The sequence below is a fragment of the Macrobrachium rosenbergii genome, chromosome 9, assembly GCF_040412425.1.
Source record: "Macrobrachium rosenbergii isolate ZJJX-2024 chromosome 9, ASM4041242v1, whole genome shotgun sequence".
Lineage (NCBI taxonomy): Eukaryota > Metazoa > Arthropoda > Malacostraca > Decapoda > Palaemonidae > Macrobrachium > Macrobrachium rosenbergii.
The window spans coordinates 22851161-22878634 of record NC_089749.1 but is presented as its reverse complement, the minus strand read 5'-3'; the positions used below and the strand labels follow the sequence as shown (position 1 = coordinate 22878634).

The 27474-nt window shown below is 35.6% G+C and overlaps 2 protein-coding genes across 4 annotated transcripts in view; one reads left to right on the top strand and one right to left on the bottom strand.

The window, feature by feature from the left end:
• The window catches only part of LOC136841597 (PIH1 domain-containing protein 1-like), a 71719-nt gene extending 45736 nt beyond the window's left edge, over nucleotides 1-25983 (top strand). The window contains exon 8 of the mRNA XM_067108666.1: nucleotides 23374-25983. The gene's annotated coding sequence lies outside the window, so the exon portion shown is untranslated. The remainder of the gene's footprint in view (nucleotides 1-23373) is intronic.
• Nucleotides 700-27474, bottom strand: Kpc2 (Kip1 ubiquitination-promoting complex subunit 2). 3 transcript variants are annotated; one of them, XM_067108662.1, is made up of 8 exons: nucleotides 26874-27474; nucleotides 18669-18876; nucleotides 17159-17319; nucleotides 16394-16605; nucleotides 14247-14439; nucleotides 12176-12274; nucleotides 1682-1814; nucleotides 700-1368 (listed from the first exon to the last, which is right to left on the bottom strand). In XM_067108662.1, the coding sequence occupies exons 1-8, from the start codon at nucleotides 27012-27014 to the stop codon at nucleotides 719-721; spliced, it is 1797 nt and encodes a 598-aa protein (XP_066964763.1). In that variant the 5' UTR covers nucleotides 27015-27474; the 3' UTR covers nucleotides 700-718. The 3 variants fall into 3 exon arrangements, with proteins under 3 accessions (XP_066964763.1, XP_066964764.1, XP_066964765.1); XM_067108663.1 differs by having other exon boundaries at nucleotides 16394-16599; nucleotides 26874-27345; XM_067108664.1 differs by lacking the exon at nucleotides 12176-12274.

Below are 27474 nucleotides of genomic sequence, written 5' to 3'. Positions count from 1 at the left end.
TCACCACTTGCTTTATCTAAAAGCACTTTTACCGAGCCTCTGTTTAATACTGTGTTCACTAATCGTCAAATTTCTTGTCTATCGCGCTTTAAGACTGGCTGCACTAGAGTTTCAGAGGAAAGGAGCCAGAGTAACAAGTCGTAGGAGTCTGAGAGAAGTAGGAACAGGTAAATGAGTGTTACCAGGTGTTGAAAGGGCCAGTCTAGGGGTAGAGGACACAGAAGCTCTAGCCTCGGCTCTAGCAGCCACCTTTCTATGCCTAGTCTTCTCTAATTTATCTAAATAGTTAGTAAAAATCCTCCATTTAACATCGTCGCAGTTTCTACATTCCTCGCACATCAAGTCAGGAGAACAAACTTGTCCTCAGCAATGAAAACATTAAATGCGCGTCATATTAGACGAGGTTAACCTAGTATTGCAGCCCTTGCTGCAATACCAGTTACTAGTCACACTCGAGTCTGACATACTAAGTCAATATCTACAAAAGCTAAGCTAAGCTAAGCTTATCTAAGCTATAAAAATACAGCGCAGAAGCTACCAAACCAAAGTAAAGAATACTACACCAAATCCTTTGAAAACAATCCAAACCATCTGGTGAAACTCCTGAACTTTAAAAACAAAGCTGCTGAACAACTGTTAAAAGTAGAAACTAATAGCTATGTAATTACTTGGTAAGTTACATATATATAAAAACAAAAATTTATCTATATTCACTTGTTTATTGAGTATCCATATCTTGAGAGTCTTGGTTTGACTCAACCATTTCAACATCAGCTGAACTACATATTAAAGACTGACCCAATTGCTGGGGTCCTCCATTAGCAATGCTAGACACAGTTCGAAACCCTCCCATCCCTCTAACAGGCGAGCCTGAGTGCGACATTGGTTCTTCTATGATTGTCTGCCCTTGCTGATTAGGTGTAAAGGATGGGTTTGGTAGAGGATCTGCACGAGATGATGGAACAGGTGATGAAACTGAAGGAATATGCCCAGATAGGCTTGAACTGCCAGGTGACCACCGTATAGTTGGCTGATCATTCCTATAACTGCCATTGCTGGTATTTCTTATAAAACTGGCTTGGAATGACTGAGGAGAATAACTATCACTTCTGATACTGAAACTAGTACCTGAACTAGAATTATTTCTGGGAGGTGTGACTGACCTCAAGAAAGGCTGGTAATACTCTGTTGAGCTATTAGCAACAGATGTTGGAATGGAACTTGAAGAGCCAGACACAGAACGTTTGTGGTTGAGACTGTGCTTTTCTGCATGATATATCCTTAACACTTGGCTAACAACTGGATGAGTATCAGGGTCACTCAACCACATGTTGGCATTGGTGGGACTTTCAAACAACATCATTAGAGCTGTAAAGGCAAAGTTGAATATCCATTTAAAACTTAAATTCTCTGGAATTACAAATAACACTACAAGACTATAAAATATACATGAAAACTTTTAACACTGAGATAAAATAACTTACTTCAACTTTTAAAAAATTATAAAAATATTTAGTAACACTGAATCTTTCTATACTATTAATAAAAATGCATACAAGAACAGAAGCTTTTGATGGTTTTAATTAACACTCCAAAATGCTATATATATGCTACCTAAGATCTATTATATTTTAAAGCTGTAGCACAATTATTTTTCACAATAAAATGTTTAATTACAAACCTAATAGAGTTTTGGGCTTTGGCAAAGCAAGCTGGATGACTGGAGAAGCTAGAATGGCAGAGATAATTGGAGAGTTCCTCTCAAGGCCAACATCATCTGGTGGTATAACTTTGTTTTCACATAGCAGCTCCCTCTACAATTAGATTAAGATGGAAACATGACAAGATTATTATTACACCAATACACATAATAAATATTTAACATAAAACCTCTCCTCAATCATTAATTTTTGTTTTCATTCACTAGGAAACTGGTTATATTGTTTTATTTTATATAAATTTGTACAATAAGGCTTCAAAGATTTGGACTTTGTGAAGAGCCCAGTATATTCTAGTTTGTATACAAAATTGGAAGAAAAACAGTGTTTGCAATAAGAAAAGTTAATGTAAGATGCCAACTTATCTAGCAAATAACTCAGTATAATTTTATTGATGTATTTTCAGTTAAAAATGTGTAGCATTAATGCTAAACATGAGATCTATAAGGTCAAAACACTTAACAGATAAAAACAGTTATATAATAATCAATTGTAAACTTCCTGTAAAATATGGCAACTTAAAGGAAAGTTTGAGAGAATATAGAGCAGAGACGTCTAGAAAATGGGTCCTATAGTAAGGGGAAAATTAAAAAGCCTTCAGTCTCATTATTTTACTCTTTCATATCTTTTTAATTACTGTATAATTCCATGCATAAAATGACCTCCAGATAAGAGGAGGTAAAAAATTACAAATTTTCATGAATTTATCTCATATATATAGTATAAGACAACTGCTACATGGAGAGTAGAGCATCAATTCATAAGGTTAGTGTTATGGCTTGCTAACGGCTGACCTGAGTCACTTGGATGTGTGCTGCTACTCAAATTATTTTTCTTACTGAATCCCAAGAATTGACCTCAGAAAATCCCAAGATTTACAAAAAAAATCCCAAATCTCTCTCTCTCTCTCTCTCTCTAATTTGAGTCTCTTTAACCAATGGGTATTAGTTTGAGTCTCTTTAACCCATGGGTATTAGCACATATGCACACACTGTTTGTGTGTGTGTGTGTTCATAATGTGTTAAAAATGTGTAGTACAGGTAATACATCTTTGGAAGACAAAAAAACAAACACATTTTTTTGTCAGTTGCATGGACTGCTGTATAAAGGCTCTCTCTCTCTCTGTATTTTTTGCATGTATGCTGACACTGAGTGTGTTCATAATGTTTTAAAAAATGTGCAGTAGTACTGTACACATAATATATCTTTGGAAGACAAAAAACAAAATTTTGTTGTTAGTCGCGTGGACGGGTGTGACCAGCAGGTAAACAGAAATGGAATAACATTTGAGTCTTTGAGAGATTAAAGAGATGAAATTTGTTTTGAAGATATGTCAATGCATTGTTATACCCTATTGGCTCCTTCACGGCGAAAAGAGTAGGGCATGGGCAGTGACCAGCGCTGCCACATCAAATATTCTGACTCATACCATACAGCGCAAGTTATAAAACACAAATATAATTTTCTGATCAATTTTTGCCGATTTTCTAGCTTTTAACAACAATAAAACAACACGTTTCTTTTTAAACGTGGCAAAAACATTTTACAGCGCTGCCAGTTCCTATCAGGTGTTAAGCTGACTTCAGGGCATAAAGATGTCATACAGCCAGGATTAAACCCCTACTGGGAAAGGTAGTTGTTTAGTTGTCTTTCATGCTGGTACCATTCTTAATGTATATATTTTTTCAGTTCCCAAAACTAATTTACTTATATAAATGAAGAATTGCTACGTAAAAGTTTTGTATATATAACGTGCAGTAATAAATCTATATATAATCCTGGCATTCTTGTGTATCATTATCAGTATGACATTCATGACCCAAATAATCATAGTGCAGCAGATAATTGCATATTTCATAAGAATCGTTCAGATAGTGAAACAAGCATGAAATTTTGCACAAGTGCTCTTTAAAGTTCCCTCTATCAGAAAAGGGCGCTGGCCACGCAAAAAATTTAATATGGCGGCCAAATTCCAAGATGGCGGCCAGTATCGACAGATTTTGGCTAATTTTTCACTAGAATGGCATGTATTTGCTTCTAGCAATATGGTAAAGCTCTTCCATACTATTTCTTGTGAATATTATGTTTCTGTAGCTTCCCAGTACAGTTTACCTTTAAATATGGGGGCTATATGGCTGCCAAGAAAAGGTAGAAACAATATTATAATGAGAAATAATGCCCGTTCAACAATTATCGCTTTAAGCATGGATCTTGGTTTCTGTGGTTTTAGATCCTAATGAGGCCATCTCTTTCGGAATAACTCATCAATTTTGAAGGAAAATTAATAAATGTAAAAGAGTGTATGTCTGCACACAACCAGGGCACACTGGTGACATCACTGCTGTGTAACTCAGCATGGGGTTCAGTGCCAGCTAATCCAGCTTTACTAATCCTGTAGTCTTAGACTAGTAGTTGTAATATAGTTTAGTTTAGTGTCCCAAATGCTTTCTAACAGCCCCAGACCAGCTATAGTTAGATAGCCGCACCTGAATAGACAGGATGCCAGCGCGAGAGCGCGCCAAGGTATGGGGGCTGTACATGATGGTTCATGTACTTACCCGGATGGTGTACAGATCACACAGGACTTAAATGGCACTGGATGAATGATCGGCTAGGTGTAGGGAGACCGAACCTAGTTGAATCATACAGGAATGTGTGCTTGGTTTAAGGTGGTAAAGGATAACCCCTCGGCCTTAATCAAAAGTGAAATCATGGCAGAATGTGATGCCAATCCAATATTGAGCAGTAGAAAAACAAACTGGAGTTTGTGTTGTCTTTGTCAGAAGGACAAAGAGGTGAGCCTTGACATCACCTCCAAGTCATCATGTCCTAGACCATGATGGGTACACAATGCTGGCAAGGAACATTCCCATGTTAAGTGAAATTAATGAAATGCCACTGATAATGGATCCAGCAAGGCTGATGAAGGTGATGGCATAGAGGCCACTCTCAGGAAAAATGCAGCAAAAATACCATGTGAACTGGTCGCTTGTTGTTTAACAACACTAAACTGGACCGTGCAAGAAAGCGACAAATCCAATGACCAGACCAGCAACACTGAGACTAGTCGTAAAAACTGCGCCGAACCAGTCATGACAATGAAGTTTGCATTTTCTGTGAGAAAGTGGCACCTGCATCTGATCTCAGACAGGCCAGTACTAAGGGCCTTGACTTGAAATTGCGTGAATGTGCAGAGATACTTAGTGATGGCAAGCTCCTTGCTAAGTTGACTGGTGGGGATGTCATTGCACAGGAGTTTAAGTATCACCATGCCTGTCTTTGTGCCCTCTACAACAGAAAAGGTCCTACCTGAGGAGCCTTGAGAAAGACCAAGGTAGCACTGAGTCAGAATCAGATGTGTATCCACTAGTTCTGTCAGAACTGATGACATACATTGTTGAAAAACAACCTTTGTTCAGATGATCCAGTCACATTTCATTTGGCAGATATTTGCCACCTCTACCAACAACGTCTGGAACAATTAGGTGTAGAGTCACCAAGTGTAAATTCCACGACTCAAAGACAAACTTCTGGCAGAAATTCCAGAACTTGAGGCTCATAAATCTGGCAGAGATGTATTACTTGCATTTCAAAAGGATGGGAAAAGCACTTGCTCAATCATCTGATCTTTCAGAGGCAGTTATCATTGCTAAAGCAGCTAATATTCTCAGAAAGTCTATACTTGATCATCAGTCACGGTTTGATGGCACATTTTCTGAGGCTTGTGTACGAAATTCTGTGCCTCCCTCCTGCTCCAGTTTGTAGGGATGGTTGAGCATGGGGCTGACATCAAGTCACAGTTACGATTTGGCATCAAAGTCAGCCCAGGCCATTGCTCAGCTCATGCAGTTCAACTGTTACTCCGATACAAAGAGGGGAGCAACAACTCATAGACACTCCAAAGACAGAGAAACACCATTCCCAGTCTACATGGGACTCTGTCTATGCCAAAACCAGGAAGAGAAACCTGGTTGAAATGCTACATCACTATGGCCTCAGTATCTCTTATGACAGAGTACTGGAGGTCTCTGCACAGTTAGAGATGCCACAGTTAGTAAATATGTGGAGAGGGTGTGGTCTGTCCCCAGTACTGGCGGTAAGGGTTGTTCACCACTGCAGTGATGGACAACATCGACCACAACCCATCTGCAACTACTGCCACTACCTCCTTCCATGGAACTAGCATCTCCATATTTCAGCACCCCACCAAGGAGAACACTGACAGGAAAGACAGCAACCAAAGTTTGCACCTGAGAAAGTGAGGTCGGTGCCTGAATTGCCGGACACATTCACAAACATCTCACCAGCTTCCTTTCAAACAAAGAACCCTGTGCCACCAAACACTGCAATACCAAAGCCACCCACAGATATCTTGGGCCACAGCTTGCACTGGAGTATCAGTGGCTAGCCAAGAGTTGCCAACAGCTTACCAAATGTGGATGCAAAGCAGGCTGTCGGGAAAGGTGCAAGTGCTATTGGGTCTTCCTGCACAGCTCTGTGCACTTGCAAATGTGAAGTCTAGATAAATATTGCCCTCTCTTCAGTAGATAATCTAGCTTGAGCATCCAACGTGTCATGCTATGCCTACCTTCTTATCCTCGAATTTTTCAAAGGTGTAGGTTGAGAGACCTATACATAGATTGGTTGCGCTTTAGTCCGTATTTCTTCTTTTCTTTTTATGGTTACAGTCTTAGACACAATGTTGTATGTGACCATACCATTACTATTTCAGTTGAAAATAGCATATTAGTTAAACTGTCTGATCACATGAATATACCATTAAATAAAACAGTTGGTCTCTATGTTCAGCGCTGTGATAGAAAAAAACTTTTATGGCAACCATTTTGTACGCCATCTTGGTTACAATTCATTTAGTATGGTTTTCAATAAAATGTGTGGTATGAAACATTTTATAACCTAAAAGTCGAGGTTTAAAAAAAAACTGGCATATTCCATCCAATAGATGCTCCAAAACCAGTGAATTAACATAGATGGCGGCCATTTTGAAAAAATAGCCATCTTGATTTTCAGGCCAGCGCCTTTTCTAAGAGAGCGTAGTCTTAGGAATGTTTGTGCCAAATTTCATGCTTGTTTCACTATCTGAACGATTTTTACAGCAATCTGCTGCACTATCATCTATTTGTTTTGACAAACCCTTACGAAGACTTTAAACATACATATACATTCTTCATCAGGTATGGCATTCATGCAAAAGTATCTTGTATTTTGATGATAAACACAGTTAAAAAACATTAAATATTCTGAGGAAATGACAAAGCTGGAACTAAATCGGTATAGAAAAGAAGATATAAGAATAAAAAAATGTTATGAATACTCTTAATGAAAAGAAACGAGGAATCTCTCTCTCTCTCTCTCTCTCTCTCTCTCTCTCTATCTCTCTCTATATATATATATATATATATATATATATATATATATATATATATATATATATATATAATATATAATATATATATATATATATATATATAAATGGGAGAGCTTCTGAGCCTGGAATTTTCAAATATATGTAGGTAAATTAACACAAAAACAAGCAAATTAATATTGTGGAAGCACAGTAGCATGAGATAATCCCAAGAAAGGTCCAAAAAGAGATTGAATTAGGCCTATATGAAAAACAGAGACCTGGAAGAACGGAAAGATTTTCTAAGGGAAGTCAAAACAATAGGGAACAACCAGAAGTACATTGCGCCAAGGAGACAATAACAGACACACAGAGATATACATTTAGCAATATGGGGGACAACGCTTATACAGGTAGTGCTCGAGTTACGATAATTTTCCTTACGATAACTCGATTTTGCGATGGGGTTAGCAATTAATACCGATATGACAATATTTATAAAATATTTTTACATTTCGCGTGGGCACAGGCAGTGAGAGAGACCAAATTACAATAGACCAACTTCTTTTCCTCCATCTCTTTATTACATCTTCTAGTTAAAAAAAGTAAAAGAGAATGATAAAAGTATTGTTATTAACGTTACACTCTTGCGTAAATGCATACAGCCATAAACAACTGAAAGAGAAACTGTTGTTTTGCTTATAACCGAATTGGATAACAACAGCCGTTTTGCTTGCATTCAGCCATCGTACGGTAGTAAACAATTACCGTAGTTATGTTACAAATGACGTTAAGTAGAATAGGACTCGTATATTTTTACATTATACCGTTATTCGCTTTGGGTAAAATATCAGCAAGGAAATACACTGCTAAATGTAGTAACTTGTTGCTGAAGCTGAGAAAACAGTGCTTAAGCTGCTAATGACTATAAATTATCGTGCATCGGCAACATGATAAAACTCAACCTTAATTAAAACTGGAGAGAAAATATTTTAATCAAAACTACTGGGCATGAAAGAACACATTACTGCTGTTTTCACGCCGATAAATGATACATATGTAAAGCGCGTATTATGATGAAATCAAGTGAACATAGCGAATGGAATCTTGATTTTTTACTTCACAAAACAAGCATGCCCGAAAAATAGTTAGAATAATTTCACAAGAGACATATTTAAGTTATATTTCAACTTAAAAACACTTCGTAAAACGAAAAATAACCTTTCCCCATACAAATAAAGTATCTAGAGATTCATTTATGCTAACTAGAAGCAAGAAAAGAGCTCTGTACTGATTTAAACACAGCGAAATAAACACCATGTAATCGATTTCCAAACCAAAACATTGATCACTATGATCGCAACTTATAATACAAGAGCAATATAAGAATATATACATTTTAAAAGATCCATGGAAAAGATGCATATTCATTATGCTGATGTTTGTATAATACAATATTAATATGTGAATATAGAGTACAGTATAATGTTAATGTAGGCTATGCTACCATATATGTGTATGATATACCATAGTGTAGGCTAAGTTAATTCTTCTTTGTAATTCAATTTCTCTTTGTACTGAATTATCATAAGTCACTCTGCATGAACTTCCAGAATTAGCTGATGTTAATAATTACTATACCGTGTATATATAGAGTATACTTTATAGTGTAGGCTGGGCTACCATATATGTATGTTTTGTACTGAATACCATAGTGTAGGCTAGGCTATATTCGAGATATGTTTTTTCCAACAAACGATACATTTATCGCCATGTACGAGCCAATAGGGTATAGTAAATATTTTCTGAAGCGGAAAAAATTCTTTTGTTGCTGAAGAATCACTGAACAAACAATTTTGTACTCAAAGTAATGAGAAGGAATTCATTCTATTCTGCATGTAATCAGTAAAATACATACACTATTAAAAATTACATGTGTATCAGTAAACCACCAGTATTTGCGGGGATGCATACCACAACCTTCATAAATATTTAAAATCTGAGAATAGTTAACACCCCCTTCTAAAAACGCTTATAACTGCCTATCTTGAAATTTCAAATGGAAATTTAATATATACTTAAAAATATCATCCTACATCAAATATACCATAAGTTATTATCCTAATACTGTATTAATCTTTGAAATTATATTATTAATATCATTTCAAAGTCATCTTAAACATTAGTACCCTTAAAAGTATACACATACATACTTCTAACCCTTCCAGCAAAAAAAAGTTACCACTACGACTTAATTCAGCCTTGTGCTGGCACGGGCTAGAGAGAGAGAGAGAGAGTGAGTTTATCTCTTTAATCTATCCAGGAATAACAATTTGCTTTATATCTAGTGGTTGATATCTGCATAATGTTTTTCTGTACTGTATATAAATACATAAAACGTTTTTGTAAATATGATATATACAGTATGATCATAAATTGTACATTTTTTATACATAACTATTTAGTAGATTGTAAAAATATTTTGTAGTTGCAGTTGAAGATCCATTTCATATTTTTAAGTTATGCCTACAGCTTCCGCCCCAAACAGTGGTTCATCCTTTTAATCCTTGGACAAATCACAGCTGAGGCCTACTTTTCCATCCGCATGAAGAGACAAAATTATTGTAAATCCAAATTGTAAGCCAGTAGTACCGTGTACCCATATCAACCATGAAACCACCAGCGGAAAGAAGAAAATAAGAGGCTAGTTTTAAACTGAAGATTATAGAAGTATCCAAGAATTCAAACAACTGTGCTGCTGCTGGAACATTCGATGTGATCGTGAAGATGGTACAAGAGTGGAGAAAGAATGAGGATAATTTAAGAAAAACACCCAAACAAAAATGTGCAATGAGAAGAGGAAGCAATCGTTGGCCAAAGTTGGAAAATGATGTTGCAGAATGGGTAATCTAGCAGAGACAAGATGGCTAAACTGTAACCAGAAATAACATAAGATCATATGCCCTAAAATGGGCTAAGTCAAACAAAGAAGGAAGCCAAGATTTCAGAGCAACAGTGGGCTGGTGTATTTGTTTTCTGAACAGGAAAAATCTGGTAATAAGAGAGAAAACAAAAATTGCCCAAAAACTCTGGAGAGATCTCGATCACAAAGTCACAAGTTTTCACAAGTTCGTCATTCGGCTGAGGAAAAAGGCATCAGTTTCCACTGTCACATATTGGAAATATGGATGAAAATCCATTAAACTTGACATGCTGAGTAACAAAACAATAGACTTAAAAGGAGTAAAAACAGCACACATCAAAAGTACAGGACACGAGAAGACGAGGTTTACTGTGGTGATATCCTGTGTGGCTGATTGTAAAAAATTGAAACCTATGGTTATTTTTAAATACAAAACAAAACCTAAAGTTTCCTCCTGATGTTTTTGTTCATTTTCTTGAGAAAGAGTGAATGGACGAGAGTGGTATGTGTATCTGCAGCATGTAAACTCTGCCACATATGTCCATGTAGGCAATGGAACAAAGGCTGATAAATTAAAATAATAGATTCTTAATATTCCCATATATTAAAGACAGATAGACATTAACATCGAAGCAGAGAGAAGTCTCACACTTGTCACTTCAGCGGTCACTCAACTGGAACTGGTTATGCATCACACTTGGCGGGAAAGAATAATAGTGATGGTGCCACGATGCATAATCAGGCTAGTGGTCTTACAATAAGTATACAGCAATGGTTGAAGCATTGATGCATGATAAATGATAAAGTAAGCATAATGCTCCTGTAAGATAATAATAAAGTAACCATACATGTAATAATAATGATATTTGATACCTATACAGAGTGAAATTTTGGAATGAGAATATCTGGAACACGGCCAGATGGCATACGAAACGAACGCAATTTATTGGTTTGAGATATGTTTCGTAGCCATGTAACGGCGAATACTAAAACCCCGTTATCACGAACCAATGCAGTACTGATATTGCAGTTATTCTTGGTGGTTTGACAGCTATACTGCAGCCACTTGATGTTAGTTTGAGCAAGCCATTTAAAGATAATGTGAGAGCAATGGGATAACTGGATGATGAATGGAGAAAAATCTTTTACAACAGGTGGAGCACTTGATGTTTTCTGCTTTTTTTTTATAAAAGCATGGGGAAAGTTAAAGTAGAAAATGTCATAAGTCATTTAAAAAATGTGGTATCTCTAATGCCATGGATGGTACCGAAGATGATGATCTATACAATAGCGATGACAAAGCCGAAGTTGACTCGCCAGAACCAGACTGAATCCCTATGATGATGGCATATGTGATGAGTCTTATGAGAAACTTTTCAAAACAGATCGCGATGATTGTGAGGAATCTGATGGGTTTTAGATATGGAATTCCTCAGATAGGCTATTTATTATGAAGATATGCCAATAATATATATGGTAAAAATGGTTTTATTACCTTCATTATTAGTTTATTTCATAATGAGAATCTTTTCATGTGTCGGTGGTTATTGCACCAAGGAAGAAGCTAGCCTACCGATAAACATCACTTAGAATTCAATGTTTGAATTTTAGAATGGTAGTATACGACAACCCCCAATTTTTAGGCATTAATTTTAGGATTTAAAGGTCATCTTATACATGGAAATATACGGTACTATTGAATGAAGTTTTTTTAATCAAAATTTTACATTCATTTAATCATTAATGATAAACACAGTTCACAAGAGACAAAACAACAGTAATGTTTTATTTTATGACCATATCACAGACACATACAGTACTATTATTATTTCTTCCTTTTTTGATGAAGAATGACAATAAATTGTACAGCAACAAGTATTTTCTTTTTATTTAGTTCATAATTGTTCCCACTTTTACTGCTATTTCTTTTGGTTTCTGTAGATAAGAAGCTGAAAAGATATGATGAATATATGTAGCTTGGAAAGCCGAGTGCTAAAAAAAACTTTAAAACATAGCATTACCTGGTTCTAAGTCTAGATCTACATACATTCATGATTTCCTCAATTACTGTGAGCATTTCACTAGAAACTTAGGTAGTGGTTTGTACTTGAAAAATATTATCTTTTTTTCTTGTTATTTCCTAACTTCTACATTTATCTCAATACTTACAGCTGCATTTTCATTGTTTCCATTTACTCTTAGTGCATCTATAATACGGTCCTCAGGGTAGCCCATCTCACTGAGTCTCTGTACTGCTTGTTGATTTGGCTTTGGAAATAAAAAATCAATCAAACTGGTAAAACTAGTACTCATGTTTGCTTTGTAATGTCTATGACACGTTCATTTTTAATCTACCTTATATATCTCCAGCTCAAAAATGTGATGAAAATTCCTCTAAGTTACAAGAGTGATGCTGTATTGTTAATCATATCATATACAGACTATACTGCTTAAAACAAAAGGTTTATTTCACATCATACACAGGAGTAGCTTTCCTACATTATAGCCAACTAATATTTTTCTAAATAAGATATGTAATCTACAGATGAATAACCAAAATACAGTATACTAAGTTTCTAAGAAGTAGTAGACTCGAATTCAGATAGTTATGTATTCTGTTTCACAAGACCATACGGTCATTTCTAGACTTTCACTGGGCTCAGCCAAAGAATTACTGTATCCTTAAAAGGTAAGTGGTGATTGGAGCTAAGCAGCCAGATGAGAAAAGGCCAAATGGAATGAATGCAAAGTATTAGACAAGTGTGCATTGCAGCTAGGGCCAAAGTCAAAGAACCTTTAGTACTGTCAGCAGTGTGCCGCACAAAGCACACTGCAAGTAATCACTGCCCCAAACCCTTCCCAAGGCCTGATGATGGCACATTTCTAAAATGTTAACTAAACTGAAATTTACCAAGTTTAACCAAAAATTTATATGCAAATACTTTTTATTCTATCTAGAAAATGAATCAAACAAGGACAAAAAATCAACTAGAAGCCTTGCATGCCCATAAATTATGAGTATGGCATTGTAAAAACTAACAAAAACTTGGTAATCTATGTGCAAGACCTGTGCTTGTCTATGCAGAAGGGGCATTACCACTTGCAAAGTAAATGGGGATCCCAAGAGAATGTAAGTACAAAATGCCTAGACTCTGCTGGAATGTGCTAGAAGGATTTGATCACCAATGAAAAAGTAGATAATGATATTCAGAGTATAGGAGCACTTGCAGAACTGAGAAAGTGGTAGGCATGAAATGATAGAATGAGTATTTGAGTAAGGTGGTAAAGCTGAAAGAGCTCAAGGGAAAAAATTCATCAGATGCCTACCACACATAAAAATGCGAGTGACAAGAATGATGATAGTGACGCATTAAGCAAAGGAGAGGATTTTTGTTTCAATATCAGTTGGTGACAGTAGGGCAAACTAAAGCAGAAAACCACTTTCAGTTGGTGACAGTAGGGCAAACTAAAGCACAAAACCACTTTCTAACTTCCTTTATCCCTAAAATGTCTTGTATTATGTCTCCCAACTGAATGTTTCATGAGCTTCTCAATATGTTGCCTACTTCGAAGACTGAATGGCCCACTCAGGCTTCAGATAAGAACTTTCCACCTGTGACTTGTATGTCACATTTAACGATGATTAAAATACATAATTCTACTAATATGGCTATAGCTGGGGACTTCACAAGTTATGACCATCTATGCTCGATTCCTAATGTTTCAGACAAGGAAAGTGGGGCTGAACTGTATGATCATTAAGTAAATACACAAGCACTAAAGCTGCATATTGTTTCTTAAGTTAGTCTTGAGCATACTGATGATGGAAGGGTAGGTTCCAAAGGGTATACCTCAGCCTGTTAATCTGGATATCCAACATTACCCTAATCAGCACACAAAGTGCACAGGTGAGTACTGTAAAATATACACACACACACACACACTGTGCCTTGCAAAGCACACAGTAAAGTTATTTGCAGTGAAACTTTCAAATCCTTTGGATGAGTCCTAAGAGAGTCTCAAGATGCAACCCAGTGGCTTAATTATATTACCTTATCATGAGAAAATCTACATAGTAACATACTGTAACTTTTACTGTATAGAGATTAAAACTAGTACAATAAAATGAAAATACATATAGCCCCAGTTAATGTTATCCTCATGTTCTCTTATTCAGTACAAACAAATTTATTTTATGAAGAGTATAAATGTTCAAAGCAAACACTGCTGTATGACCTACCTGAAACCACTTCCTTCTGTACTGAAGAAACTGTCTCAAGATTCTCTTTGCTGGGTCTTCTTGCTGATCATCTACAGAACTTTTATCGGTCATAACTTCTGAACCAAAAGTTCCTATCTCATTAGTTGCCCTCAGTTCAGTACCTTCAAAGTTCTTTTCATCTAACAGCCACTCCACAGCATCATTAAAATCTCTATGATGGGTAGAAAAAAAGGGAACAATAACAAATATTTTGTGAGTGTACTGTTTCAAAATTTACCACTGTTGGACCTCCCAACTAGAAATACGTGGTGTACAACATCCAAAAACTAATATTCAAGTGGACTAATAACTAATAACACACCAAGAAATTTGTGGCTATCCCAAAGGACATGTTGTATAATGCGGGGGGTAAAAATTTGTTCTGAAAAGACATGAGGCTTCATAATAAATAAAAAGAGCAAAGCAAAGAACCAGCAATGTAGCCTAGAGTGCATGGCAAACAACATAATACAAAAACAGTAAACATGTTAGAACAAAAATATGTAATTGGCATATCTACTGAGTTCAGTAATCTTCAGTCTAACAAGCTTTTGTTAATCTTGGTCTAACAGGTCTTCCAATAGTACTGACCTTAAAGAAGTGCATAAACTATTACCAAAAATTAATTCTCTAAAGATATCAGTTAAGAAAATACTTTAAGTCCCAACTAATGACAGAAAAATGTTAAAATGCGAAAAGCTTTCAAAACGTTGAAACTGACCTTTAAAAGAAACATTAGCAGAAATGATACTCAGGTTGTTACTATAGACAGTGGTGCCATGCACTCATGTGATTTTTCTTAATTTTTAAGAAAAATGTTATGAGCCAAGATTTTTTGTAACTCCTTAATCTATTAAATGATCTAAGTTATATGGTAAATTTTCTTCAAAAAACTTCTAAAACTACATAACCCCATTCCAACTGCACAGTTATAAGGAATGCAACTACCAATTAACTTCATAACCATTCACTCTATAATAATGAGGAAACAGATACAAGAATCTGGCATCTGGCAACTTTTAGCCTTAATTCTTGTGCCCATGATGAAATTTGTTTACATGTCCCATTAGAAAAAATACTTGATTTTTTCTAAGAGAAATATTACACAATCATCAAGGATATGTTTCTCCTACTAGCTTAGATCATACTCACTTTTTTATTATATATTAGCAATAAATTATTCTCTCAAACTAGTTTTGTATATTTCCTTCTAATTCAATCTTTTATATTTTATATCCACTATTAATACAATTAACTGGTAGATACACAAGCAATAATAATTATGTCTCTTGATCATAACAGACACTCTCTCATTTATTTTTTAAAATTAATTTTAAATTAAAATCCTCTGAAATAAATTAACATTTATCAACAACTTCTGAGATATAAAACTTTGTAAAGATCCAGGTCTTTTAAAGATCTGGCCAAGTGGCCCTATCCCTCTTGTCTGGATCACTGAAGGTTTACTGTCATTCATCCTGGCTTATGGGGCTGTAACCAGTAACTTCTTCCAAGGAGTCAGAATCACAGCTGCTCTTCTAAAGAGGCCCACTGAAACACAGAATCACAGCTGCTCTTCTAAAGAGGCCCACTGAAACACAGAATCACAGCTGCTCTTCTAAAGAGGCCCACTGAAACACAGAATCACAGCTGCTCTTCTAAAGAGGCCCACTGAAACACAGAATCACAGCTGCTCTTTCAAAGAGGCCCACTGAAACACAGAATCACAGCTGCTCTTCTAAAGAAGCCCACTGAAACACAGAATCACAGCTGCTCTTCTAAAGAGGCCCACTGAAACAATCAACTTGCTAACAGACAGGGGGGCTTCTGTGAAAATAAATATGCTTCCAGGCAGGTCTTTACAATTAGGAGTAGTTTTCACTCCTTAACTGACATTAAAAGTTTGTTTATATTCTGCCTTACTATATGCAAAATGTGCTTTGGATACAAGATAACTTAAAATGTTTCTGATCAAAAGGGGAACAAGGAAGAATTATGGGAAGTTTTCTCATGCATCCTGATAACTGCTTCTATTACTATTTTGGAAAAACGTTTACATTGACAAGGAAATTGCTGTACTGCTGTTAACACCAAACCTCACTGGAACAAAGAAGAATTTATAATACCTTTTCAACTGGAGTGCTTTGGTTGCTCTGGTTTCATCAAAGCCCATATCTACTAGTTGTCTAAGGTTATTCCGATCAACCTTTGGCCGATGTCGACGTTCTAGTTTCCCCAAGATTTGACCAAAAACATCCTTTGATTCTGGATCAGCACTTATGAGCCTTACTGAAGCTTCAATCATTGTGACTAAAATACGTCGCAATTCCGTCTGAAACTACAAATTTACTTGAAAAGTCTGCCTTAAAAGACTTCTGAATACTGTCCCTGTCCCATTCCCTAAAAAAAACCAATACACAAGGAAATATGCAATAGCACAGATTTACTAAAAAATATGCAATACTGCTACCCCACCAACAAAAGATGAATATTGTGGCAACATTTGCACAGAGCACTTTCAAATATCTATACACAATAGCTTCTAATATTTTACTACATTAACACACTTGCCCCCATAAATAGTAAATATACACAGTATAAAATGCTAAGCCAAGAACATAACTGTGCTAAATACGGCTAAAATTTTAATCTTTCAGAATGTTTCATTAGCTGACCAGATATTTTCATGAAAACTAATTTTTATTTTTAAATATAAATGCAAGATGTGACATGGACATCATGCAGTCCCAATAACTTTCTGCATCACTCAAGAGTATTTTTCTTAACAAATAAGCAACGATGTAAAAGGAACTTAACCTAAACTGTACCCTAACTAATTTTAAGGCACTGTGTAGAACATTCACCCACAAAAACAAGAATTTCCTACTCACATCGGAGGATGTACTATTGGAATCTGGATCTCTATTCTCGTTCTGTTTAGGAAGATGAGCTGTTGCATTGTTAATTTGCTCATAAGTAGGGGAAGAAGCCTCTTCAGAGGGCTCTGAAGATGGTGGAGGTGGCTCCCTACGTTCCACCAACAGGAGGATATCTGTAATTTAACAAGGATTACAAACTATTAATTATGAAAGAGTACTATACTTATGGGATGACTATTGCAACCAAAAGAATCCAAGAATTATATTTTTATATACAGAGAATGGTATTTACTCTGGGTTTACCATGTTAAAATATCATTAACACAGAAAGAATGTTGGAAAAATAAACCGCTATTAACTTACAGTTCCTGTGTCTTAAAATATAAATATTTAATTTATGATTTATTTTTTAAATACTTACCTCTCCATTATATAGATTTTACTTCCGCTGGCATGGAAGTAAAAGGTATTTAATGGAGAGGCAAGGTTCATTTCAAAAATTTTATTTTTAAGTTCAAGCACAAAACCTCCGAACACGCACCTTACCTCCTTGGTAAAAAAAATAAACACATTCAAAATCTTTCATGCAAAGCTGACCGGTGAAGAGTAGAGCTATCCCCATTCAGGTAGTCATCTAGTCACCAACTAGTGGCATGTCACTTTTGTTGGTAGAGGAGCAAAAATTCCCTTTACAGTATTCCTACATGCACAGCCTTCTGTGTTCTTACTTCTAATACAATCTTCCAAATTGATTCCTACTTACCTGTACAACTTCCCTAATTTGTTTTGCTCCTATTTTCATTTTTCAATCAAGAACATATCATTAGATGAGGGCTTCAAGTCTACAATTCAGACATCAAAATCTTCCAGACTCATAGTTCTCACCCAACTAGATCTAAGTCTTTCAACTCTTCTGGTGCCCATAGAGGCCAGGCTGACATTACGACTATTCTCTCCTCAGTGGTGTGGACATGAAACATGCAACTAAGAGCCACAATAATAAAATGTTGAAACTCCAACTTAGAAAGAAAGTCATCTGAGAAAATGTGATAATGACCATCAAATGCAAACTGGACGGAAGAGAATTAAGAAAGTGCAAAAAAGGTATGCATAAGCTCTTGTATTTATACTTTCACTTTCTATCTACAAGAAAAATTAATTTTTGCACATACTCTGTAAATACTGCATTTAATTAAATGTTCTTATTTTTGCATTACTTTTTATAATTCACTTGCTAAGCTGATTTTTGCTTTTATTTTACTTATATTTCTTGGTTTAAGTGACTCAGAGACAACCTACATTTTCTGATGTGTGACATATAGTAGTTACCATGTCTTCAGCATTCTTTAATCACCTAAAGACACCATGACATGGTAAGATATGTAAATACAGTTTTACTCCATCACAAATCGCAGCCCTCTCAATGCAACATAGTTCACTAGCATCTTCCCATATAAATCACACTTGCCACATAATTTTAAATTGCAATACCACTAGCAATCTAGGGCACAATTAAACTTACCATTATCTATAATCTTCTCAAAATGGAGAGCATTGGCATCTGACAGAGGTCTTGCACCTCGTAACAATACCAAGCGGTAAGTACGAGTCCCGTCAACCTCACGGAAACCAAAAAAATGTCCAACTGCCATCTTCTTCACATGTTGCACTATGGTCCCACCTGGCACTTCCAGGGGGAAGGTGTGACATTCTGTGTTGAACACCGTAAGCTGCAACAGCATAAAGACATATCTTTCAAAATCATTACAGCATACTATAATAAAGTACAAAACAACAGGTAATGCTTAACTTTAACATCATGTATACATTTAAATTTAATACCACAGGATCCCATTCAGGAGGTAAAGTATAACATACCTTTGACAGTGTTCAATTCTATAGACATTACTAAACCACTGACATCCTTTGGCCTCTGGTGCAATAGAATTTCAACTTTAAACTTTTCATCCATTCCCTTTTGGTTTCTTTCCACTGTCATTCCAACTTCCTCCATTATATTCTGCGGCTGATATTTTTTTTTAGATTGTAAAGCAAATCCTTTATAAGAGCTTTATAAGAATTTTTATATGTAATTCTTTGGTCTCATTACACTTCTAATATTATTATATTATAATAATAGCGATAATGAAGACTACAAAGTGCAATCACCTTCTTTAAAGATGCACACTAAAAAAGACCATTCTCTTATGTATTGCATCTTGGTACAGTACTGATAGAAATATGCTCAAAACTTTCACTTTATGAGGGCTACTGCCTTCATCAACAGAGGGAATGTAATAATAATAAATAATAATAATAAATAATAATAATAATAATAATAAATAATAATAAATAAATAATAATAAATAATAATAAATAATAATAATAATAATAATATAATAATAATAATAATATTGAATGAAATTGCTGCAACAGCTGTATTTAATTTGTATAGAGTCTTCTCTATTTTTCTAATTACTGTATTGCTTTTTCTCTGCTACTACATCGGGCGAGTAACGTTCCGATGTTATTCATCTTCCAGAGGGAAATAGTCGAAATTCAGGGATTCCATGTACCCGTGTACAGTATTTAAAGAGGATGGACATAATCTGTAGAGTTTTCTACAATGTATGTATTTGTCAATTAAAGTATACAATCATTTCACCAACGTTTCTCCCAGTTCCAACAGGGTATGATCACGGCTTCGGGAAAATATTTTGAGCACTGCCCTTCAACATACACATTTTAAGATTTTTGGTGACCTAGACTAAGTTACAGGGTATTGAAAACAACACGTGGATTTTGGAGTTCTGTAACAGCAAAGAATTTACGGTTTTATGCTCAGTTTCGAGGGATAACTTCAAACTTGTTCAGAGTTTTCGGCAGACCAGGGTTATCTCGGAATTAGCCAAAAGTATTGAAAATCTTTATTAAACAAGGGTGGGGAAAACCCTACTCCCAAGTCAGGGAGATGCCCTACATCAGGTTAGGTTAGGGTCTCGACAAACTAAGATGGTCTCGGCTCTGAAACCTCACAGCATAGCCTATGATACTCTAGATTCATTAGGTACTGTTAAAGATGAAGTGTAGTTAAGGTTAGGTTAGGTTTTTTGGCAAACTTTACTCAAGCACATACCTATACTCTCCCAGTCTGCAGTCACTCCCAAGTTTCTGCCAGGGACTTAAAACTCTTATATAGTGAAGTGTAGTTACGGTTAGGTTAAGTTTTCTGGCAAACTTTACTCAAACACATAATTATACTTCCCCAGTCTGCAGCCACTCCCCAGCTTCTGCCAGAGACTTCAAACTCCAATATACTGAAGTGTAAAGTTCAATTAAGTTTTCCGGCAAACTTTACTCAAACACATACTTATACTCCCCAAGTCTGCTGTCACTCCCCAGTTTCTTCCAGGGATTCCAAACTTTAATATACTGAAGTGTAGTTAGGGTTAGGTTAAGCTTTACTTGACAAACAGTACTCAAACAAATATTTATACTCCCCCCAGTCTGCAGTCACTCACCAGTTCCTGCCATGGACTTCAAACTCTAATATACTGAAGTGTAGTTAAAGTTAGGCTAAGTTTTTTGGCAAACTTTACTCAAACACATACTTATACTTTCCCAGTTTCTGCCAGGGACTTCAAACTCTAATATATTGAAGTGTCGTTAAGGTTAGGTTAAGTTTTTTGGCAAACTTTACTCAAACACAGACTTATACTTTCCCAGTTTCTGCTAGGGACTTCAAACTCTAATATATTGAAGTGTCGTTAAGGTTAGGTTAAGTTTTTTGGCAAACTTTACTCAAACACCTACTTATACTCCCCCAATTTGCGGTCACTTCCCAGTTTCTGCCAGGGACTTTGAACTCTTAATACTGTATATTGAAGTGTAGTTAAGGTTAGCAAAAGCTTAATCTAACCCTAACTACACTTCATCTTTAACACTACTGAACCTACTGAATCTAGAGTAGCCTAGGCTATGCTGTGAGGCTCCAGAGCATGCAGATGTATGTGTTTCTTTTTATGAACTGTACGTGTCTATGCAGTTTGAATTCATAGTAGTAAACTTCCTTAACACATTAAATCTTGCAACCCAATATGCATTTCCTTCAAAACTCAACCCCGTACACTTCAATTTTTAACTGAATCTCTATTTGTATATGGCAAAAGCCAGTAAAACCCAAGGCTCAGTAAACACAATAAAGTGTGTTTATTACAGAACACAGTAATCCTATGATGTTTTCAATACCCAGCAAATCCCAGCCCGAGAAGAACCCTAAAAGAGTTCAGAGGTCTGGTTAAACAAATCATTTATAACTAACTAATACCCAGTAACTTAGTCTATTGTACATACCAAATTCAGTAAAATGTGGATGCTGAAGGGCAGTCCACAAAATAATTTTCCCAAATTAGGAAGGCAAACACCATATATCAGGCCTAGCTTCTCTTTTGTCATTTGTTAATTCTTGACTGCCTACTGAACTTCCGCGGTCTTGGTTTAGGCAAGGACTCTATTTAAGCCACATAAGTTATGATTAACTTGCTTATTCACTTAACAAGACTATCATTAGTCGAGCCTACTACTAAATTTTGTACGAAAAGTATAAAGTATAAGTTAAATTTTTGTTTAGTAAATTGTTTGCATATAACTTCAGTTCCTCATGCATTTTTTTTTTTTTTTTTTTGCATTTTTTAAAGTGAACTCAATGAAATATAATAAACAACTTTTACTAGTCACATTTTTTTTATTTCATGACTCTTACAACCTAAAAGTTTGTAATTTTGAAAATAATTCTTACAGGAAAGGGTAATAAATCACTTCCAAAGTCCTATTTCATTCTGTGAAGAACAAAGTTAGTAGTTTGCATCTTTCTTATCAGATTGCTAATGGATGCAAACCACTGTATAAATAACCTGGCTTTATCGTTATTAACACTAAAATATAAAAATTCTCCTTGTTTCAAAATTATTTAAGGTATAAATCTGATAACACAGTTGAATTAGATTCCTGTATTGATTTTGATAATAAGATTTTCAAAAAAGACATTTATTTTTAAAAGGTCTTATTGCCACATCTAGGCCTTCTTACTTGTGTTTATTTTTTTTAAATATTTTAACGTCTCTTATTAAAACAATGACACTGTACTTTGATATCCAATAGGCATATATTGTATACTCTTTATGGAATCTGGAGAGGCAAAATTCTATGTGCCAAAGCCTCCAACTGGGAAAGGAAGCCAGCAGAGAAAGGAAAATAAGAAGTAAAGAATCAACTAAAAACTATAATACAAAGAAAACCAACTGGAAAACTAAATAATGTAAACAGTGAAATGAGACCTCAGTGAGCTTTAAAAAAAAAATTTACACCTAGTTTGACATTCTGTAACCCCAACGATTCAGCTAAAAATTAGGAGGACCATACCATAATTAGGGCATAACTGGAAGTCAGGGCATGATGCCCTAGGCTATGTTAGGTTAGGTTATGGGAGGGTTAGGATAGGATATATTAATGTTTTTGGTCATTTTTATTCACATACATGCTTATATTCCCTGACCCTACAGTCACTCCAAAGTTCCTGCATGTGACTTCAAACTTTGATATATTCACAATATGTATGTATGTATTTCTAAATGTAAACTGTACATATCCATGCACCCAACTGACATTTCTTCAAAACTCGATCCCTTACACTTTCTTAGTAATTACTGGGTAAGTTACTTACATAAAACTTAAAAAGTAATACCAGAAAACTTAACCAATCTTTTTAAGATTTTAAACATATAATCATCTCGCTGACCAAAACTACTGATCAAATATTCAGTCTTCTAACTTAATTTTAAAATGTTTTACACAGTTCTTGAATTTCTGAAAAATTTTCACCAGTTGGCCTACCAAGTCCAGGAAGAATATGAGATTTACAAGGGACTTTTTGAGCCAGTAATAATAAAACCTAATTTTCTTGTTTTTTGAGTAATATTAAAGTTATTTTATTATTCTGAAAGTATTTTACTAGTTGAACATCTGCAGAAAGTTCAGTCTATACCACCCAGTTAATAAACTTGTGTGAAGTGTGAAGCTTTCAAATTAATATTACTCATTGCAATTCACTTCAAACTTGCTTAATAGTCTCAACTATCAATTTTTTTTACATTAATCTACATTACATATGTGATTTTCAGCTAATTTGGTTGATTTTTAGTGAGAAATAATAATGTGTCAATCTACAGGTAGATACATTGATGATGATGATGATGATGATGATGATGATGATGATGATGATGATGAAGATGACGATGATAACGATGATGATGACAGCGATGACGACGACATCTGTACTAGTTGCATGGCCTCTACACCTAACCTGACCTGAAGGCAGAATGATGCATCATCTTATAAATAAACTTTGAAATTCCCTGTTAAAATGACTACAGGGTATCAAGTAATCAAGAAAGACCTTTACAACTCCTTGCAATCCTTTCAATAACTGCTTGTAAAATTAAAAAAAACAAATGCAATTTTACCTATAGTATGTGAAAGACATTTTCTTTACAAGTATTACGAAAACTTCTAAATATTTAATCCCTCTGAGACATTGTCTGAAGCCACTTCTACTGAATGTTCATTCAGCTACCTCCCCCCCCGCAAGGAAATGAATAACCACTTAATTTTTTACCCTCTGCCATTTCCATTCCTTACAGGTTTGTTCTAATACAGTCAATTACAATAACAGCATTTTTGTCATTCAATGAAATAATTTTTATATTCACATCTACCTTAAATGGAGTGAGGGCAAATCTATGATAATGTCTTCAGAAGTGATATGTGTAATAAAACTATTTTTCATCACTTGAGCCTTTTAACTCATACATAGTCCACATGCTATTTTGTGTAATGTAGACTATGTACTTTAAATAAATTTTGAAATTATTTGTACTGGAAATGAGTACAACTTCCAAGAAAAACTGGAGACAGGACAAAAACTACAAAAAAGACCATAAAACAGACATCCCTTACTGCTATCTTTTATAATATTCTTTTAAGAAAAATACTTTCATTCTTATACTGTTCAGAAGGTCAAATGGAATACAAAATTTAGGCCAAAGGCCAAACACCGGGGCTTGTTAGGTCATTCAGCAATGAACGGGGTAACTAGAGTAAAAAGGTTTTAAAGGTGTAGCAGGAGGAAAACCTCACAGGTGAACTATGAAACAATGGTTAAGAGAAGTTGGCAAGTATGATGGAAGAAAGAGACTATGAACAGAGGCACAGTAAGAGGAATGAAAGGGGTTAGAGCTGGAGGCTGAAGGGATGCTGCAAAGGACATTAAGTAATGCCTGCAGTGTACCACATGACGTGCACTGATGTCACTACCTGCCTACGGGAAGACAAGGTCAGGGAGTGTTTTCCTTGACATAAAACTCTTCCTCCTTGACATAAAACTCTTCCTACACTGTAACTTTCCATTTTCAAACCTGACCTCAAATAAGAATCCAATCCACCACCCCACCCACTACTAAAATGTCTCTAGAACCTCATTTAGGATGCAAGCATAATATTGCAATCTAAGCTTACTCCAAACAAATGCTGACCTGCAACTCTCGTACAGAATTGTAACAAAACTGTTGACTATCATTAATATACAGCAGGCTTTCAGTAACTCTTTATGATCAGTTACCAAGGTTGGGGGACTAAGGATTCCAGGCATCCTAGGTTCAATTAACCAACATCAGTTCACATACAGTTCCATAAGTTTAACAACACTTGTGGTCACTGACTATATATATAATTATACTATAATGTTTAGAATACTGAAGGAAAATATGCAAAAATACATAACCTTCATGAATGCTACAAAGAAATAACACTCATGAATGCTAAAAAGAAAATAATAATCATGAATAATATAAAGAAACTTTTAATAAAACACAATAATAAGTTCAAGTTAGGAATAGGATTGGCTAGTCTCTCATAAAAATATTTTCTTTCTCTTTCTCAATCATAAATACAGTATTTGATTCAAAATAAAGTTATATCCTGAAATATGTAATTTCATAATTTGGCCTATATTAGCTAAATTTATTGAATTAAAGATTAATTCAATAATGTACTGCTGCTCACATTCACAGCCATGCACACACCAAGTACGTATATTTATTGGGGAACTTGATATTTCAGGTATTCAGCGCACAGGATGGAAAATGAACATAAGGCACTGTGTTCTTATTTTCTTAATTTTAATTATACTTTCTTAAACTTAGCTAAAATATCTATTCATCTGTACTGAATTAAATACAATAATGTCATAGCTGAACACTACATATAATGTGAATCTTATCACTTGCATTATGAAGACGTTATTGTCATTATACTAATATAGGAAAGAAACTCCTTGCATTAATTCACTCATTTCATTATCTCTTACCTCAACTGTTTTTACTTTTTATTATGGGAGAGGGGTTTGCCTCGGATGATTATCATAATTATTTCTGAATGTGAAGCAATTACAAGTTTAGGCAGAGGATTATTTTTCAATCTTTTCTGCTTGAAACACAAGTTGCTCGATTTTTCGACATTTTTCTAATTTTCTTTATTTTTGTTTTTTCGTCTTATTGTGCATATGCATTTCTTTTCTTTGTTCTCTCAATATTCAATGGGTATTTTCCACTTCTGCATCTTTTCTATCTATATTATACCACAGTAACTGAATACCATTTCAAATAGGAAAAAGTTGTCATTAATTTATTACACTCATTCGTTTCAAACAACAAATGATTTGTAAATTTCTCAAGAAAAAATTACTAATATTATTAAATGGAAAACACATTACAGCAAACTGCTACGGTTTATTTCTGTCTCAGGATATCTGTTTTGGGCTTTGATTCTGGAAAGCACAATATGCCAACACCCTGTGTAGCCTATTACATAACCTCTAGTTGGACCAGGACCAACATATAATTTTCTAAAAAAGTACAATTTAGCCAAACCTTCCTGGCCATTCAATTACCTCAAAAGGCACAACCTGGAATAGACTTTGAAAAAACTGGACTCTAGTATTGGGTTCATGGCAATTATAGACTAGGTAATTCTAAGCATTAGCTCCGCACCTGTTTTTACCTTGGAAACTGGTTTTGTCTACACTTTTATGGCTTCTGATACTTGGCAGTACATTTGTTTGTTGTCGGCCAAATGAAATGTCCCTTCGCCGTGTTTAGTACTGGCCGGGGGGGGGGTACCCATACGTTAACAAGTTATTGCACTTGCCAGACGGGATATGAACCATTCCAACTAGACATATATACCCGTGCTCTGTCTTGCGAAGATCGCGTATAGAAACCCCTTGTTGGATGAACTTCTGGGGTTAATTGTTGTTTTAGATTTAGCTGGCCTTGTGCCAGCACGGGCTCTTGCTTCTAGAGCAGCCCGTAAAGGGGTTAATTGCAGGTTAATTACATTAGTGCGACAAAAATTGCAGGTAAATCCATAATTAGCAACCAAAAAACTGTAGAAAAAGTCAAGTTAGAAGGAAATCGCCGCCGCGGAGCTACTACTTAATTCTACCCTACAATAAAATACTCTTCAAGGCCACATACTGACTGAATTGGCAAGTGTTGTCTAGGGTGTGGCAGCTTTGCCTAACCTTATGCCTTTGGCCTAAGCTATTCACTTCAAAAAGCAATATGGAGAGGAAAAAATAAGCATAATTTAAGGAATGTTGCGAGGGACCCACCTTAAGCATATGATCAGTGATCCGCGACACGGTCTGCCCCTCCGGAACATACATATTCGCATTCAAGTTGTTGCTACGGAGGAGGTTGATGTAGCGATTGTTAATGGTGACTTTAGCCTTCCTTTTCAACCAGCTAATCATGAATCCTTCGCATGCCAGGCCACCATCCCGAAACACCAAAAGATCCCTCGCCTGCAGGAACCTTAATGTGAAATTATTCGTAGTACTTTCTGCTTGGGTCCAATTTGTTTCCTGTGAATTCTGGCTCCTGCTGCACACGAGCGAGTAATCAGCTTGACACTGTGTTGCTTCAGGATTGGTTCCCGTCGAAAACGTTTCTGTCTGTCATACTGCGATGGTTACGTTCTACACGGATGCTCTGTTGCACCATATTTCCTAAAGGATATTGCCATCTGTGACGTTGGCTTTGGTTCAATAATAGCACAGTCACGAATTTACCAAGCTCCCTGGGGGAGGGGGAGGGAAGAGGTCACAGGTTTCAAAACAAAAGCTACGGCATACTACGCTGCAAGTCAAATCGTACCCAGAATTTCTAGGGCGGTCGCTAGTTAAAAGCAGATTATGGTAACGTACGCAATGT